The sequence below is a fragment of the Colobus angolensis genome, unplaced genomic scaffold (assembly GCF_000951035.1).
Source record: "Colobus angolensis palliatus isolate OR3802 unplaced genomic scaffold, Cang.pa_1.0 Scaffold184, whole genome shotgun sequence".
Classification (NCBI taxonomy): domain Eukaryota; kingdom Metazoa; phylum Chordata; class Mammalia; order Primates; family Cercopithecidae; genus Colobus; species Colobus angolensis.
This window is the reverse complement of record NW_012114977.1, coordinates 3,157,891-3,177,478: the sequence shown is the minus strand read 5'-3', so window position 1 is coordinate 3,177,478 and position 19,588 is coordinate 3,157,891. Positions and strand designations below refer to the sequence as shown.

At 38.5% G+C, this 19,588-nt stretch overlaps 1 protein-coding gene across 1 annotated transcript in view; it reads right to left on the bottom strand.

Annotated features, from left to right (window-relative positions):
- The window catches only part of XPO7 (exportin 7), a 53,723-nt gene extending 38,098 nt beyond the window's left edge, over positions 1–15,625 (bottom strand). Inside the window, 9 exon segments of the mRNA XM_011939864.1 lie at positions 1,411–1,530; positions 3,750–3,823; positions 5,346–5,511; positions 7,090–7,194; positions 9,933–9,998; positions 11,550–11,716; positions 12,274–12,367; positions 14,860–15,006; positions 15,551–15,625. Of these exon segments, the coding sequence (XP_011795254.1) occupies positions 1,411–1,530; positions 3,750–3,823; positions 5,346–5,511; positions 7,090–7,194; positions 9,933–9,998; positions 11,550–11,716; positions 12,274–12,367; positions 14,860–15,006; positions 15,551–15,571 (960 nt within the window). The 5' untranslated portion in view covers positions 15,572–15,625.
- Positions 15,626–19,588: the final 3,963 nt, after the last annotated feature.

Sequence of the window (19,588 nt, the reverse complement as noted above, 5' to 3'; positions counted from 1 at the left end):
AGGTCATGATTCAGAATGGTATGTCTGTATAATGTTCAGAAACAATTTTTTAAAAAGTCACTTTGAAAAGGGACAGTCACATTTATTATTTCATATGTTCACAATAATAATCCCATGAGATGACATTATTAGCCTCAACGGACAGAGTTTGAAACAGAAGCCCAGGAGGATCACACTGAGGCAATAAAGCTCATTATGGCAGAAGTGGGCACGACCTAAGACGTGACTAGCTTGTCTGCTTATTGATTGCTACCAACAAAAGGAATCTAATGAAATTTTCATTTCCACATCTGTCAAACTGATCACTAAGCAAAACTAACCAATAGTTAGCAAAGTTATACAAATGTTTCATACATTTATATCACTTACTGTAATTTATTCATATATTGTTTATATGATATAGTTATAACAAATATTACAGATATTTTAAAATCTATTCTACCAGTATATTTAATTGTATGTTTCCTGATATGTCTTCCTCTGTTAGCATATGTGGAATAAGACTTTGTTTTGTTCACCCGTGTATCCCTGGTACAGAGTAGGTACTCAATATAATTTGTTGAATGAATGAATGAATTTTAAAAAGAGGGACAAAACTGAGTATATTTTAAAATAAACTGCTTTTTAATTTTCTTCTAGTGTAGAGAAGTGATACTTTCAAAAAAATACTGAATCACTGGGACTTCAAAAGACAAAAAGGGCAATCGAGTTATGAAACGAACATTTGAAAGAAGTATATTTCTTCCCACCTAAAAGCAGTCCTATATACTTAGGTTACCAATAAACATTTTTTAAAAATGGTAAACAAAATCAAAAAGCAAATGTTAGATTTTTTTTTTGAGACAGAGTCTCACTGTCACCCAAGCTGGAGTGCAATGGCACGATCTCAGCTCACTGCAACCTCTGCCTCCCGGGTTCAAGTGATTCTCCTGCCTCGGCCTCCCAAGTAGCTAGGATTACAGGCACGTGCCACCATGGCCAGCTAATTTCTTTTGTAGTTTTAGTAGAGACAGGGTGTCACTATGTTGGCAAGGCTGGTCTTGAGCTCCTGACCTCAACTGATATGCCCACCTTGGCCTCCCAAAGTGTTGGGATTACAGGCGTGAGCCACTGTGCCTGGCGATGTTAGATTCTTAATTTCTTGGGGGAAAAATGACTAGCTTCTTCCTTATTTCCTTATAGCAAAGTGATTCTTTCCCGTAACTCCTACATTTCTGAAGCTGGAGGATGTAAGCTCCTCTTTTGGGCAAATGCTCTCAGAATTGGCCTACAAATAGAGATTCACATTAGTCTTCCCTAAAGAACAACAGTCTGAATTGTTTACTGGACCTTGGGATGGATTTCCTTCTGACTCATAACAGCTGGGCGCACACTAATCCTATACATATGTAAATTCTCAGATAAACTTACCTGTGGGTTTTCCAGTATTCGTTTAACACCATCAACAAGATGAGAGAGAAACTTGGCCCTCTCTGCATTGTTAAACAGGGATCTTCTGACTGAGGCAATCTGTACCAAGCAGGATAATACCTAAATGCAGGGCAGAACCCAAACACAATGATTAAAAAGACTGTACAGTTATTTTCACCAGAAACGTTCCACCTCCTACAATATCCTTCTTTAGGATATCTGAAACAAAATTATTTTAAAAAGAGAAAAGAAAAGAGCATAGATCCAACCAGACCATAGCAGCCCTTTAAATTCAGTTTGGAAATTCTCTTAGGTACAAATTCCTTTGACCACTCCAATGGCATCTTTGTTCTTGCTAAGATATATTAGTTCACCTTTTAAATATCAAGCAATTTATACTTTAAAGTTTTAGATTTAGTTTTCTTGGCTAATCTTGAGTTTGACATGTAGATATTATGTGCTTATGTCAATACATGCTATAAAGAAATAAGCATATCAGCCAGGCGCGGTGGCTCACACCTGTAATCCCAGCACTTTGGGAGGCTGAGGCAGGCGGATCACAAGGTCAGGAGTTTGAGACCAGCTTAACATAGTGACACTCCATCTCTACTAAAAATACAAACAATTAGCTGGGCGTGGTGGTGGGCACCTATAATCCCAGGTACTTGGGAGGCTGAGGCAGGAGAATTGCTTGAAGCTGGGAGGTGGAGGCTGCAGTGAGCTAGGATTGTGCCACTGCACTCCAGCCCGGGCAACAGTGAGAGACTCCATCTCAAAAAAAAAAAAAAAGAAAGAAATAAGCATATCTGGGCCCTAAAAAAAAAAAAAAAATCAGCTTTGGTCAGGCGTGGTGGCTCATGCCCGTAATCCCAGCACTTTGGGAGACTGAAGCAGGCAGATCACCTGAGGTCAGGAGTTTGAGACCAGCCTGACCAACATGGAGAAACCCCGTCGCTACTGAAAATACAAAATTAGCTGGGTATGGTGGCTCATGCCTGTAATTCCAGCTACTCAGGAGGCTGAGGCAGGAGAATCGCCTGAACCCATGGATCGTGCCATTCCATTCCAGCATGGGCAACAAGAACAAAACTCTGCCTCAAAGAAACAAACAAAAAAACACAACCCAGCTTTATCCCTGAAGACATTTCCCCCTGTTCCTGCTGTTAGATATTTATATTCTCTGTTTGCCCCTCTAGATCTGCTTTCGACCCTTCTCTACCCTGCCCTATTCCCTAGAAGGCTGACCTCTGTTGAGGACAGCAGCCAAGCTCCCTTGCCCTCTTGCTTCTAGTTGACTTCAACCGATGGAAAGCACGAGCAGGAGATCAGAGGGCAGAGGGAAGATGGTAGGTACCCCTCATCCGACCATCCACCTGGCTATGTGGTGGCAGAGTTTCTCTAGTGATGGCCATGGTTCTTGTTGTCCAGCCTTCCTCTAAGCCACAGCTTCAACTCTCTCCAGATTTCCTTCACTTGGCCTTTGAGGCTCCCTACTACTGCCAGCCCAGGGGCATGCACCACCACCCCGTGTTGGTGTCCCTTAATTTTAACCATACCTTTGCAAGTAGTACTTTCTTAATTATCCATCTTGACTGTGCTATCTTTTCTTGCAGTAACCTTAACGATACATCCGACAACACTGAAATCATGTTTCAGCGACCATAAAGGTCTATATTAATTTGGAGAAGTGCTACAATGACCAGAAAAGTCCTCTACTGCACAAACACTACGCATACCACTCATTACTTCACTGTGTTTTCTTTATATATTTTGTGTACAACACCAACCAGTAATTTACACCAACAATCTGAAATACCAGACCAATAGTATTTTAGAACCTGAATGAATTTTGAGGTTTTAGGTTAATTATGGCTTTACAGGAGAAATACACCATTCCCAATAGCTTTCAAATGTTATTCAGGGTAAGTATGCAAATTAGCCTTCCCATTACAGTTTCCATTTATGACAATCTAATGTACACCTGAGGGGTTTTCTAAGTCAGGACAATCTTAATAGTTCAACTAGACAGTATTAGGTGAATCCCCAGGTGCTAGCCTGTGGCCATTTGAGGAACAGCATAAAGTCAGATACACGATGAGACCCAAAAGAGCTTGACCATCTGCAGGAATTGGCCTTTAGACAGGAATAATTTAAAAATAATTAAGACTTTATGGCTACAACCTTTAGGCTACAAGCTTATCTCAAAAGACTAGATAACTAGCCTAGTATTTCTATGCTTTACTTATATAATTTTATAAAACAAAATGAATATAAGGCTCATTCACCATTGCTATCTTCTAGAAATAGGTTTGCTTTAAGAAACAGTAGTCCTGACTCACCAGAGGTGAAAATGAAGGAGGGATGGAATGATACAGGTCAAAAAACAGCTGCAGGGTTGAAGAATCTAAGAATGCTGGGGAAGAAAAAGACAAAAGACATCACTTTATTAGGGATGAACATTGCCGCTGGCATATTTCCAGTACTGTACATCAGGGAGCACATCCTTATGCCTACTTATCTTACAGAGCATTTATTTCGTTTGAAAGTGATAAGCAAATAGGGGCTTTTCGGTTTTCCTTTTTCTTTTCTCTTTTTCTTGAGACAGAGTCTCCCTCTGTAGCCCACTGTAACCTCTGCCTCCCGGGTCCTGGTTCAAACAATTCCCCTGCCTCAGCCTTCCGAGTAGCTGGGATTACATGCATGCACCACCATGCCCGGTTAATTTTTGTATTTTTAGTAGAGACGGGGTTTCACCATGTTGGCCAGGCTGGTCTTGAACTCCTGAGATCGTGATCCGCCTGCCTAGGCCTCCCAAAGTTCTGGGGTTACAAGTGTGAACCACCACGCCCAGCCTCTTTTCTTTTTTTGAAAGTACTATTTTAGCTTCTCTAAGCAACAGATTCATTCTTTCAATTCTCTGAGAACTTAATCTGAACACCTCTGTCCATAAAAAGAATCCAAAACTTTTATCCTTCTGGAATACAAAGACAAACATAAGACCAAGTTGTTCCGTTTGATTTTGTTTTTAAAGATAGTTATTATCCTAACTAGATTACAGAAGTCTCTGGGCAATTAATGCAAGGTGAAATACGTAACTATTATTAATCAGCAATTTAAAAAGTTCTTTGACACTGGTAGATCTATAAGATCACCCCAACAACCTCCCCTACATTATAAAATAGATGTTACTGGCCGGGCATAGTGGCTCACACCTGTAGTCCCAGCACTCTGGGAGGCCAAGGTCGGAGAAACACTTGAGCCCAGGAGTTCAAGACGAGCTTGGGCAACATAGTGAGACCCCACTTCTACAAAACATAAACAAACAAAATTAGCCGGGTGTGGTGGCATGTGCCTGTAGTTCCAGACACTTGGGAGGCTGAGATGGGAAGACTGCTTGAGTCCAGGAGGTTGAGGCTGCAGTAAGCTGTGATCGTGCCACTGCACTCCAGCCTGGGTGACAGAGTGAGACCCTGTCTTTAAAAAACAAACAAACAAAAAAGACGTTCGAATTTTTTCTCAATTCTCCCTCAGAATACACAGGGGTTGGCCGGGCGCGGTGGCTCAAGCCTGTAATCCCAGCACTTTGGGAGGTCGAGACGGGCGGATCACGAGGTCAGGAGATCAAGACCATCCTGGCTAACACGGTGAAACCCCGTCTCTACTAAAAAATACGAAAAACTAGCCGGGCGAGGTGGCGGGCGCCTGTAGTCCCTGCTACTCGGGAGGCTGAGGCAGAAGTATGGCGTAAACCTGGGAGGCGGAGCTTGCAGTGAGCCGAGATCGCGCCACCACACTCCAGCCTGGGAGACAGAGTGAGACTCCGTCTCAAAAAAAAAAAAAAAAGAATACACAGGGGTTGCTAGGAGTTCTTTAGATCATCCTACAGATACTCTGTAGGGGAGTGACAGCCTTTGAGGTGGAGGAAGTTCTGTTACCTGATCTCCAGCTGGTGGGAATCTGCACTGTACACAGGTCGTCTGAAGACTCATCAGTGGAAGTGCCGATGAAGTCAAAGTTGAGGCAGTTATGAGTGAGCTTGAGCAGTTGCATGAGCAAGCCATGCTGACTTTCATCATTCAAGTTTAGATTCTTTCCTGAAGCCTGTAAAAATTACCACATAATGAGCCCCCAAAATCACTCCTCTCTTCCCAGCTTGCTACCAGACTCGACAAAGCTGTTAAGTCAGAAAAGGAGGGCTATGTGTGAGCACAGTAAAATGTCCCCTTCTCTCCAAAGATACCGTACTTCTATCACCTGTTACTATGAAAATACCTAGCTCCTTATATACTATTAAAACATATTTACTATAAAAACATGAAGTTGGTATTTAAAGAAAGCCCCATTTTAACACTTACACTTATTCCTCACACAATGTAGACATAATGGTCACAGAGAATTCTGAAGCAATACGGCTCCTGTGATTATTTTATTGGCACGTGAGATCCTAGTTATTTCTAGACAGGGCAGGGATTAAACTCTGGAGGGAGCTCTGAGGATGCTTAACACCCTGCCCTACTTTCTTTCCTTGTTTTCACAACGACCATTACCAAAAATCCCTCAAACCAGAATTAAAATCACCACTGAATATTATTTACTCATCTGCAACGTACCTGCAGACTACAGGTGAGGACTGGCCATAGCTACTATGCCTGTCCCTTCCAAGGTTATACTAGCTGAGCCTCCGTGACTGGCTGGCTAATTATTTGTTCTGATGGTATCAGTAAGGAGGATTCAATTCTTAGTTTTCTTAAAAGCTTTTCCCCTCCAGGGGGTGCAACAGCTTTTGCTAGGCAGCTTTGCTTAACCTGAGGATTATCTGGGAATTCTAAGGTAAAACTAAGTAATTGAGGAAAAAGATGAATATCGTTAACTGGAATAACAGAAAAAATACAAACTGGCTTCTAAAACTAAAATTGGGAAATGTTGGAAAATGAGAACAAAACCACAAAAATGAACAAAAAGCCAGAGGCCAACCCTATTTAGCTTTCTATAGGGACAAAGCATCTGAGCTGTGTTGCAACTGTGTGGAACTCCCGGCTTAACACTTCTTTCTCAGTTCAGCTCTATCAATAAATGAACTGAAACACCAACTTTCGATTTTAACACAGGTAATTTCCTTATGTGATACTGTCTACCCCTCCAGGTTATTAAATCTAAATGGGTGTTAAAAATTCAAAATCTACTTTTCCTTACAGATGTTGCTTGTTTATGTGCTGCTTTTAACTCAGCGGGGGACAGGGGAACCAGCCTGGTTTCTGTATGCTAACAATGTAGTCTGAACCTACTTTCAGAGCGCTAAGAATCCAAACACCATAAAACTAACATGCTTTCACACCATACAGAAATATTTTATGTGGTTATAAAAACAACAACAGAACTTCGAACTCTGAGTTAGGTAAACCAGATCCCTTTAAGATAGGAGTATGGGATAAGTGCTCACTTACTTCTCTTTACCTAGAGGAATTGATCTGAAACAGGGAAGTGACAATCACTTCTCCAACCTCAGTGGTCACTCTGACCAGTTCCTTCAACACCTCTATGAGTCTTATGTAAGAGATGATGATTAAAGAGATGCATAAACTCTCATGGGGTCAGTTAAAAGCTGACATTTAACAAATTCCCATCCATTCTCATTCCTTCAAAAGAAACTGGGAAACATAACCCAAACTACATGCTCACCTGTTTTAGTAAATTGCAGGAAAGTGTGAAGATATCAAATAATGATGAATCGCGAAAAGAAGAGGCTATTTTTCTGTGCTTGGTTAAAGGATGGGTGGTGTCTGCCTGTGCAGAAAAAGAAGAAACCAATGCAAAGAATTAATTGCAAAAAAAGAATTTTTCATGTAGACTTCAAATAAGCTAGAAGGATTTTCAGTAACAGCAACATAAACATAAAATACATTTTTAACATTTAAATTATTGTGAAACCATATCTAGTGAAAGGATGTAGGATAGTAAACTGCTAATAGCCAGGGTATCCTTTCTCTCTAGCTTACAGAATGAAAACAAAAGGATGGATAATCTCTGCTGCAAATTCTTATTTTCCTTTGTATTCAGGGAGGTAAAACTTAAATTGTTGGCAGACATTATTGATAATTACTTTCATCTTGTACTGTGGCTTAATGGGCCAGGTGTGGTGACTCACCTCTGTAATTCTAGAACTTTGGGAGGTTGAGGCAGAAGGATCATTTGAGCCCAGGAGCAGACACAGTGAGACCCCCCCACCACCTCTAAAAATTAAAAAAAAAAAAAGTCGGTGTGGTGGTTCATGCCTGTAAGTCCCAGCTACTCAGGAGGGCCTTCAGTCCAGGCATTCATGGCTGCACTGTACTCCAGCCTGGGCAGCAGAGTGAGATCCTGTCTCTTAAACACCCACAGACAGAGTAACGAGGCTTTGATTTTGGTAAGCAAAACTCAAAACAAAAACAAAAATAAAAACAAAACCTCAACGTGAAGTTACTGCAGAATTTCCAAATGACAACAGCCCATAATATTTGCCTCCTTTTCTAACCTATTTCAACATATTGTCTATACTGCAGAAGTGAAAACTTAATTTAAGTGGTTGTATTGGTCTCTTACTTATTTCGCTGTTCTTGTCTTTTCAGCTAAATTATAAATGTTTTTGTGGCTAAGAACTAAATCTTTTACTTCTTTAGTATGCTCCTAGTCCTAACACACAGTAGGTACTCAACATGTGGAATAAAATAACTTCAAAGTTGTCAAGAGTATTTTCAGTCTAACCACGTACTGAAAGCTTAAATCTCTTCTGTTTACTGATCAATTCATCCAAGAGGAGACTCATTTTGTTTTTGCCACATTAAAGTGTAAGGCAGCCAAGATTACTGACAAACAAGTCTTCCTAATTTTATTTCTAGGTTCTAAGTAAGAATAGTGGCAGAAATATACTTTCTTTTTTGAATCTGACAATCACAAAACAATGGAAAATTCAAATGATTTAGAGGCTCAAAATATTCTCCAATTTTTGCTTCTGTCATTGTGTTATCATGTGTCTTAGATAATAAAGGTCTTGTTAAATTATATATCATATAATGTTATCCTGATCATAATACAGAGAATGACTACACACTAAATGGTACACACAATTTCATCATTTTCTTAGAAAAGTAAAATCTTGAAAAGTTTTTTATTATACATATATCAAAATGTATGTACTCTGTGGGGCCAAGCTTCAAAGGGGAAAACATTAAGTCCACAATCTCTATCCTTAGGTAATACATCTGCTCTTCTGCTGCAAAGGTAAGAGTGGTTAAACAGCACATTAGTTGTTAAGAACACAGGCCCTAGGATAAAACTATTTGGGTTTGAATCACATTCGTTGCTTGTGAAACCTTAGGCAAATGATTTCATCTTTATGTGCCTCAGTTTCCTGATCCAGAAAATGGGATAAACACAGTACCTACCTCATATGACTGTTCCGAGAATAAAATTAGTTACTATAAAGTGCTTAGAATGGTGGTAACAGTGATCACTCAAAAGTGTAAGCTGTTGTTATTTTGGTAACTACTGATCACAATGGGGATTGCATGTGGCAAGAGAACACAACATGGACTCCCAATTTTCACAGGCTCTAAGCTAACATATTTGAAATAGGACCAACTCACAGTTAAGATTTCTCAGGGTTAACAAAAATGTCTGCAGAATTATGAGCAATAGCAACAGTAATGCCAATATCATTAATATGCTTCCAACTTAAGGGTGAGACGTTATAACTAATATTGATATGGGCCTGTTCTATAATCACAAATTTTTAGCTGGATAAAAAAGTAAATGACTAACATATAGCCAGGGCAAAAGAAAGCCACTGGTGTTTCCTCTGTAGTATTCTGTGACATCAATGACCATTTAAAACTTTTAAGGTATACAGGAGCAGAAAGGGCACACAAAAGGTCGACCTTTATGGTCCCTTTTTGGAAGTCATTCTCTTTCATGGGCAAAGCAGTAGTATTTCGCCCCCTTGTTTTTTTTTTTTGAGATGGAGTTTCACTCTTGTTGCCCAAGCTGGAGTGCAATAGCACGATCTTGGCTCACTGCAACCTCCGCCTCCCGGGTTCAAGCGATTCTCCTGCCTCAGCCTCCCAAGTGGCTGGGACTACAGGCACATGCCACCACGCCCGACTAATTTTTTTTATTTTTAGTAGAAAAGGGGTTTCAACATGTTAGCCAGGCTGGTCTTGATCTCCTGACCTCAGGTGATCTGCCTGCCTTGGCCTCCCAAAGTGCTGGGATCGCTTTTATCTCTAAAATGAAAATTAGTACCAAAAAAAAAAAAAAGCTAAAATGGAAAAAGGGAAAATGACCTGGAGACAGAAGGCGAACAGGACAAAAAGTGAGTTGCACTTACAGAGGAAAACCCAATGGAACTATTTTGTTTCAAGAGGGCATTAATCACTTACCGCAAAAGCACACAACTGCCAAAAAAGATCATCCCACACACAGCAGAAAACACCAATACTAAGAAAAAATATGGCACTTACTTCAATGAGGAAGGCTGTAGCACTTACTTGATTAATTTCATTGGTTAGCTGAGATAAAATTGTGACACCAATGATGCAGTATTCAACACTATCCTGGTTAAAAAAAAGCATAAGGTAGAAAGAGCTATCATGGGTGCTTGGTTTTGGCATTTGGCATGCACTCATACTTTTGAATGATGGGCTCCTGTGTCATTAGTAAAACTGCCTAGACAAGGCAGCAAGGAATCATACTTTAAAACTGTTGTTTTGCTGGACATAAAACCTAACTGTCACCACAAAGGAACACTGAGAAATCTGACTTCATCAAAATTTAAAACTTTTACATTAAAAAAATTCCCATAAACATTATAGCATATACATTTTAAAAAGGTAAATTGCAAAACACATTACTAAAGTAAATGACAAGTAAGCAACACATTTTACAAAGAGACTGTATACAACAATAAGCAAAAGGTAAAGAATCTGAGGAAATGTGCTTAAGATATAAATAGAAGTTCACAGAAAAACAAATATAAGCAACAAATACAAGCATATGAAAATTTGTCCAGTCTCACTCATAACCCAAACAATAAGATACCAATTTTTTTAACCTATTAAATGGGAAAAAGTAAAAAGTTTAGCTTCCAGGGCTGAGGTAAGCAGTTCCTCTTATCAACTGTTGGTGGAAGTAGATACAGTCATGAGTCACTTAATGATGGCGATACATTCTACGAAATGTGTTATTAGAGGATTTCATAGAGTGTACTTACAAAAACCTATGTGGTACAGTCTACTACACACCTAGGCTATATGGTACAGGCTACTGTTCCTAGGCACAAACTTGTATACCACATGACTACACTGTGGGCAACTATAACAATGGTAAGTGTTTGTGTACCTAAACATAGCAAAGATAAAGTAAAAATACAGCGTAAAAGATTTTTTTCAAAAAAGCTACACCTGTATAGGCGCTTACCATGAATGAAGCTTACAGGATTGAAAGTTTTTCTGGGTGAGTCAGTGAGTGAGTGGTGAGTGGATGTGAAGGCCGAGAACATTGCTGTACACCACTACAGACTTTACAAATATGTACACTTAGGCTTCACTAAATTTACTTAAAAAAAAATTGTGCTACGACATTAAGACAGTTCAACATCACTAGGCTCCATTATAATTTTATGGGACTGCTGTTGTGTATGTGGTCTACTGTTGACCAAAACATCATTATGAAGTACATGCTGTGTAATTTTTTTGAGGATAACTTGGAAATATCTTTCCAAGGCTAGGAATTGACCCTACAAACACACTTATTCAAAATAAATGTACTGGGCTATTCACTGAAGTATTAATTTAACACTAAAAAAAACAAAAAAGACCCCCAGGAAATGCCCATCTATAAAATATTAACTAATTAGTTAAATTATCATATTTTCGCTTGGGACCATATATAGGGATTTGAAAGACTGAGACAAGGTTTGTTTTTGCCAACATGCAAACACTACCAAGACATATTAAGGGTAAAAAACATGCAGAAGAGAATATATCAAATAATTCTATTTTGTGTCATGTTTAAAAAGTAGATAAGCACGTAAGCGTGTGTGTGTGTTTATATATATGTATATGCTGGCTCTGCCATTCCCATTACATCAAATATATACACTGTACCTGTAAAAACCTTGTGACATCTGTGATTGCATTTCTGAAGACATAGTCATCCTTCTGACAGTCAAACCAGCCCAGTTTTGTGATTCTGGCATATAACTGAATAAGTGCTTGTGTCACAAAAGTAGCCAACTTTGGCCGAGTGGCAAGGTAGTTGAGCACATAATTCCCTATTAAAAAAAAAACAACAAACAAAACCAATCCACATAATAGAAAGCTCTGCCAGAGAAGGGTGTATATCTTTAGATATGCTAAATGGCCAAGAAATTATAAATTTAGACTATTTAACCCAAACTGTCTTAATATTTACGCTACTGGTCCAAAGTTAAGATTAGTAGGTGCTCTAATTCAGAATTTTATTTTGTCACGTGAAGAATTTGCAGTATAGCCACTTTGACTCTACTCCTAGGTAGCTCAAGAATGTGGTCTACACAGAATTAAAAATCGTTAACAATGTTTTTCTTAGTTATTAGTGACAGTAAAGAAAAGATGAATGAAAGAAATCTTCTGATGACAAAAGGGAGGACTTAGGCTTTATTCAGAAGTAATTGCGTTGGGCCCTTCACTTTCATAAGCCCCAAATTCTGGAAACAAGCTGGATACTAGACATTTTTGTATGGTTAGCAATCTCAGCACATCATTGAACAAACACATACATTTGACTATTACTAGCGCATCACTACATAAACTATTTTCTTCAAGACAGAACAGAAAATTTTCCACTTACGAATATCTATTCGCTGTTCCAATGGTAGGGGGTTGTTTGTGCGTGATACAAGCTTGGTAAGGCATGTAGCTGCCAGTAACTGGGAGTAAGAGGACTGTGAAAAGAGAGGGAAAAAGGACTTAAAATTGTTTTGAGCAAGCCAGCCACAAGGTTTTTAACTTGGAGATCTGTGCTCAGACTCAAGAAAAGGCAATCAGTTTTGGCAGACTTGATCCTCTGGATTTTAGAGGGTCTATTGCTCTGAGGAAGAATGAACCACATAGCATACGTTTATTTAGCTGACTTCAACAGTGAACAACGGGGAAGATAAAGTAGCAGTCTGATCAAACTGAATCTAATACAGATATCTGCTTCACTCTGAGGGACAGACACTAGAGGGCATCTTTTCAGAAAGAGAGAGATTACAAAAAAAAAATCTCTCCCCTCATTTAAACCAAGAAATCTCCCCTCAGTATCTGTTATAATGATACTTCCAACAGTTTCACCTCAAAATATTTCTATGGCATGATATTAGAGAAAAAAGAAAAGAATTATTAGAGGAAACCACCATACTATGCTGCATAGTTAATCTCCAAATTGTATTTTTCCATCAGTGCAGCTATTAATCAGCTATTGTGCTGGGGAATGTATATGATAGTTTAAAAGTAAACTTAAGGTTATTTGTGAGAAATAAAAATTATGCCTTAAGCAGTGGAATAGCTTCATCACATTCTCAAATGTGGCTTTAACAAGTTTTAACCTTATGGAGACTCAAAGCATTTCATTTGCTCAAAATGCCTAAGAAGGAGCCATGGAAGAATTCCTCCATGTTATATACAATGCCATAAAACAGGAACAGGCTCAGGACCATTAAAGTATTTTAATCAAGGGTCAAGGACAATTTTCTATGACACAGAAAGTCCTTAAGATGGTAGTCCTTCAGACTATCCATTTATGTTAGTATTATGTAATACCACCAGGTATAAGATTAGGGGTGAGAGAGACTGTACTGTTGCTCCAGCAGGAGTTAGCTGGCAGAGCTAGCTGGGCATCTCCCACAGGACAAATACGAGCGCATCAATCCAAACACCAAGTGATTTAAGAGAAATATATAAAACACTATGTGCATAAAACTTAGAACAGACCACCACACAATCTCTGACCATGACTTAGTATCATTCAGATAACTTGGGGAAAAAGTTATATCCCTCAGCTACTAAGGGATAATGTCAACCAATCACAATTTGTTCTATTTATTGTATAAACAATATTATAATACTTATAAAAAGTCAAAAATAAAGTCAACTAGAATTCTATCCTCTCAACCAATTAACTTTCATTTTTTCACATTTCATTCCAGTCTTAAGGAAACTTTTGGAAAGCAAATTTTGATTAACTAATTCTTTAGGGATTACTGTTGTTCAGAATACCACATGGCATTATCATTTTTTGTCACACACACAAGAACGATGGCTAATATATGTGCCTTTTCTTGGTGTCTTCTCTTTCATCTGTGAAAGAGCGTAATATAGTTAAGCACGATTGGGAAGCTGTTTGAGGATTAGGAAAAATATGAGGACTGCACTGTATGTTGCCACTTTATTTAAAGAAGGCCAGTGCTTGTTGCTGAAGTCTAGTTGGGATCTGCCTCTCATGATGCCCTTTCATGGGATCCTGGGGGGATCCTGCCCTTCCCAACACTTCCATCTTGCCAAAGATAGTGATTTTATCAAATTATATCTCATTAGGAACATTATTTTGATCACTGCAATGACATTTTTAAGCTGGAGGAGGTTCTAATTCCATTTAAAATCCTACAATCTCCTGTAATTTCATTGTCAAGGTCACTGTTCCTGGACTTGTAAGGCAATAAACAGCAGCTGTGGCAGAGAGGACACAAAACACAGAGAAGACTGAGGATCTTGTACTAGGACTTCGGATTAAAAATGTCATTTATTGGCTGGGCGCAAAGGCTCACGTCTGTAATCCCAGCACTTTGGGAGGCCGAGGCGGGTGGATCACCTGAGGTCAGGAGTTCGAGACCAGCCTGACCAACACGGAGAAACCCCATCTCTACTAAAAAAATATATATATAAAATTAGCCAGGCTTGGTGGTGCATGCCTGTGATCCCAGCCACTCGGGAGGCTGAGGCAGGAGAATCGCTTGAACCCGGGAGGTGGAGGTTGCAGTGAGCCGAGATTGCGCCATTGCACTCCAGCCTGGGCAACAAGAGTGAAACTCCGTCTCAAAAAAAAAAAAAAAAAAATGTATATATAAAATAAATAAAAAGGTCATTTATCTACAGTCCTATCTTATTCTGGAAAGGATAGGATATGGCACTTAAATGTAAAAGCAGAAAACGAGTTCTGGAAATTTAGGATGAAAAATTACAGAACAGAAATGCACGTTCAAAGAGATTTTCTTGATGAGGCTGTATGGCCGTTTTGCCAACCTGGTAGGTATGGTACTTTTTAAAAGTGAAAATAAGTCAGGGACACCTAGAAAAATCAGGAAACAGAAGCTATCCCAAGCTATTCCTACACAGACAACCAGAATAAAGTTTCCTAAGTGCCTGTTATCCTTTAGGATTTTCAGATCTTACGCACACTTCCTCTTTCGAGGAGTAGCTGGCACTTGCTCAGGCAATCGGGGCTGTTGGTAAATTCAACCAAGGCTTTCTCTGCCTGGAGTCGAGTGGTTGTGTCTGTGGTTTCATACAGCTGTTTGCACAGATTCTCTAGTTGGGCCAGGCTCTGGAAAAGATCAGTCAGGAAAGAAATCAGTTCAGCCTACTACAAATGCAAGCAACTGTGCTTAAAATTAACGAACAAAGATAAATAATAATCAGTAAAGAAAGAATTGCTTCTGAACTCTGAGGAGGACCTGGGTAACATTCACCTAATAACCATTTATAGGTCTCTTTATCTGATGCTATAGAAGACAAAATGATAAAATGCTTAAAATGCCTATATACTTTTTCATCATTCCCTTGAAGATCAATCACACATGATATATTTTTCCCCTTACAAATACCCAGCCTCCTAAGCTTTCCTAAAAGGCTTTCAAATAAAAATTCAGAATTTACTTATTTTGCTATTAATGTAAAAAGTGTGAAATACCAGAGGCACGGCTACTAAAATTAAGCACATAAACATGACATAAGTGCCACATACATTTTCATATAGCTTTAAATATTCCTTTGAATAGTAGTTATTAGCTTATAATACTGTATATGTGTAAAGATGGTCACCTGTATGAGAAAACCTCTAGAGAAAGCTTCAGGATGTATTTACGCACCTTCCTCCCTGGATCCCTCATGTCTAAAGTTCAGCAGACTCTCTTCTGTTGCACTTTAAACTCTTACTTCGGTTCCAAATTTAAAATGAAAGGATCAAAATACATTCAACCCTAGCATATGCTCACTCAGAGATAAGACAAGGGAAACACCCACAAGCAAACTCTTCTCTCCAAATCTTGAACCAGTTCCAGGGAGGCAGGAAGGGGTATGGGTGTGTGCTTTGGTCAAAAACCTACAGGGATGCATATATATGTGCACTTAATGTGGTATTTAAAGGCAAAGAGGAAAGTAACTAGTTAAGACTACACTTAAATATCACCTTTCACTGACTGAAGTGGAGAGTAAACATCTGTTAGCCTTTAAAGGAATGGTTTGGACTTTAAGAAAAAACTGGAGCCTATTTTCACCAGCAGCAAGGATAGTCTGAGAGATCCTACTATTAGAAAGGACAATTCTGACAAGAACAAAAATAATAATAATTAAACCAACCTGTGTAAATTGCCTAAAATATATTACACAGCCAGTCTGCCCAAGGCTTTTCATTATCACTTTATTTCATTACACTGTGTCTTTATAAATCACAGCTTTTCCACTAAGTAGGAAAGCCCTTAGGGCAGGATTCATATTTTACTCAACCTGATTAATAAATTTCCAACACTAACTGAAAGGAAACAAGAACGATGAATACTGACACCCTAAGAACGATGAATACTGACACCCTAAGATCATCAGTCTCACTTCAGAGAGCCCCCAAAAGAATAAAACAACAACCTTCCCCTTAAAACAAAACAAACCATCTTTCGAATAATCTTGGGACTTTGATTAGGCTTATGTTTAACCTGTTTCTGATCTCCAGGGGTCCCACTTAATATCTTCTTCAATTCAAGAGCACGGAGAAAATTGCAATTGCAAAGTCAGATCTCAAGCAATCAAATTCTACAAGTAGGACCTGAGTTTATTCACATGGCTTATGAACACAAGTAGAAGACAAGGCTAATTACATACATTCCATAAAATACATGCAAAAGCCATTTTTATGCTTGCCAGTACTGCTCAAGACGATATTGAAAAAAATTATTTAGGAATATAGGTAACAAGAAAGACATCAAGAGAAAGACACTGTAACTAAAACGTAAGCTGCTATAAAACCTGGCATCAGGTATCCGGGAGTAGCAGCAGCCTCAGAACCTCCACAGCCATCACACACTTTGAGCTTTCCAACATCCAGAACAGACACTCCCTAAACAGTCCTGATGCTTACGGTATAATGGCTCTCCTTAAAGTCTGATCAATCAGTTCCCATGGTTCCCCCATGCAACTCTTGTTTATGTTTATTACAACGAAGTTGTTCACATGACAATGGCTAAGCATCTGTCACAGGTAATTCCTTACTGCTAAAAACCTACATGCAGGTTATGGTGGGCTTTTTGTTGTTGTTTTGTTTTGATTTGCTTTAATTTAGCAGACAAAACATACTGCAGGGTAAGTCTGATAATGCATTCTCAGCTCAGGAAACAAGACTGTTTAAAAAACAAAAACGCAATTTGACCATTTACACAGTTTGAAGAACGACAGCTCCATTTTTTTTGTTCCCAGAAGAACAAATGGGAAACAATTTTGTTTTCCCAAACAATCAGTGGAAACATCTGAAAAACAGGGTCATTTTCTTTGGGTTACCCACACTACCAATGAAGGAGAGAGGAATGAGACATTAACATTTATGGTTTTTTAGTTACCAGCGTTTCCCAAACAAAACTAATGGTTAGGTTATTTTGAATCACCTTTTTTTTGGCCAAGCATAAAATAATTTATCCTACAATTATTTGATTAGCTATTAAAACTAGTACTTCACACTAAGCATGGCCAAAAACACACCACGGCACTCTCCTTGGCATGATAACATCTATGTCAAATGTTTTCCTATTCGCCAGTTCTTATTAAGGATATCTATTCTGTGATGCCACTTTGGTCAGAGAAAATCCTCCAGAGAAGAATGTCTATTTTCTGTTCCTGAAAAATTGCCTATAATCCACGGAGAAAATTCTGCCTGGTCTTTGCTGAAACAGAAAAGCACATTTGGTAAAATGCTTTATAAAAGTGAAAGGTGATCTTCAGCTAGCAAAATACTGCTTTTTAGCATAAGAAACTCAAGAGGATTAATTCCCAAACCTAGAATCAGACCGATTTCACCAACAACAATTACGATGAAGGTATTAAAATAATACATCTTCTTTAATATCTAGCAACACCAGTATTTTAGTCTATTCAACTTGGATAGAGGATATGCAGCTAAGTTATTCTTATTTCAACATAAGGCGAGATTTGTTGAGATTACAGACCTTAGAATATAATAATTTGTCTGGCAAGTTGCCTCTAAATTAGGGGAAAATAAAGATTTTGTTTGTACATTAGATGTTATATTACTCCACAAAGCAGAATACCTCAGATTTTACTTTATTTGTATAGAATTGTTCTTTAAATAGCCCAGTGGTTATACTTTTTTTTTTTTTGAGATGGAGTCTCACTCTGTCACCCAGAGACTGGAGTGCAGTGGTGCAATCTTGGCTCACTGCAACCTCTGCCTCCCGGGTTCAAGCGCTGCCTCAGCCTCCCGAGTAGCTGGGACTACAGGCGTGTGCCACCACGCCTGGCTAATTTTTTTATATTTTTAGTAGAGATGGGGTTTCACCATATTGGTCAGGCTGGTCTTGAACTCCTGCCCTCATGATCTGCCCGGCATGGCCTCCCAAAGTGCTGGGATTACAGGTGTGAGCCACCGTACCCGGTCTATATTTTAAAATTAGCCTCGCTGCTTAAAAAAGAATCCACATGGAGAGTTCCAATCAGAGACCAGGACTCTTGCTTTTAGGAAGGAGTTAATGACACTCCCAATAATACTGAGTACTGAACCAGACACAAGCATAATCCTTGGGTGACCAGTCAGATCTGCAGGTGTTCTGAAGAGCACATTCTTAACTTGACTGCCACCCGGCCATCAGAGATGAGCAGAAGCTGCCATCATGTTACAAAGTATAGGCTCAATCCAGAGAAGTTCTAGTAAACTTAAGAGTAGATTTACCAATTCTATAGCTGAATTATCATAATTCTGATGCCACAAATATAAAAAGAATGGTCAAAAACCCAAACCACTTTCACTCTTTTAACAAACCCTCTTAATTTACATCCACCTTAGTTGAAATTTTTCTGTGTACTGGGAAACACTGTATTGAGTAAATTAAAATATTTATACTGGACCGTGCCAGAAAATGAATCATTTTAAGGACCTAGAAGGTTAACTGACATATAAATTACATTTTTATCTATTTAACAAGGCATTCTTATAGTCAGTAATTGAGTATCCAATTATCATAGATAATAAAAGAAACTTTAAAAATTCAGTAACAACAATTATTGTTAGATTAGAAGACAAACGGCAAAACAGTATGTTGAGTATATTACCATTTGTGATACATGTTAGTAAATTTATAGAAGAAAACCTGGATGAACACAAACCAAACTTAATTGTCTCTGGGAGGTGAGAATATTCAATTTCTGTAACCTTGGAAATTTTGACCACAACCACGTATTCCTCTGTAAGCAGAAAAAAAATCCTAACAACTGTAAAAATAAGCATTTTTTAAAAGGGCAATTTAAGCTACATTCTTTTCCTAAATTAACTCTTCACATTAGTAATATTTTACTAATTAACAGCTGATTCTGTTACCAATCAGAATTCATACAACAATTCATAAAACCAAACAGACAAAAAGCTATTCCCAAAGCTAAAAAACAAAAAACTGCATTTGCATTTATTACTAATTTTATTTTCTTTTTTCTTACCAATGCTGGTAGCCTCAGTGGCCTGAAAAGCACATTCAAAGGTTCTTCTTGTTTATAAATTTATACGAAAGGCAATCGTGGTGGCCAAAGTCGTCTTGGTTTACAGATGTATCAGTAGACCTCTCAAAAGTTACTTACTACAATGGAGTTCACAGGGCAAACTAGCTTGCTCTTTGAATGTTTATAAATGCACACTA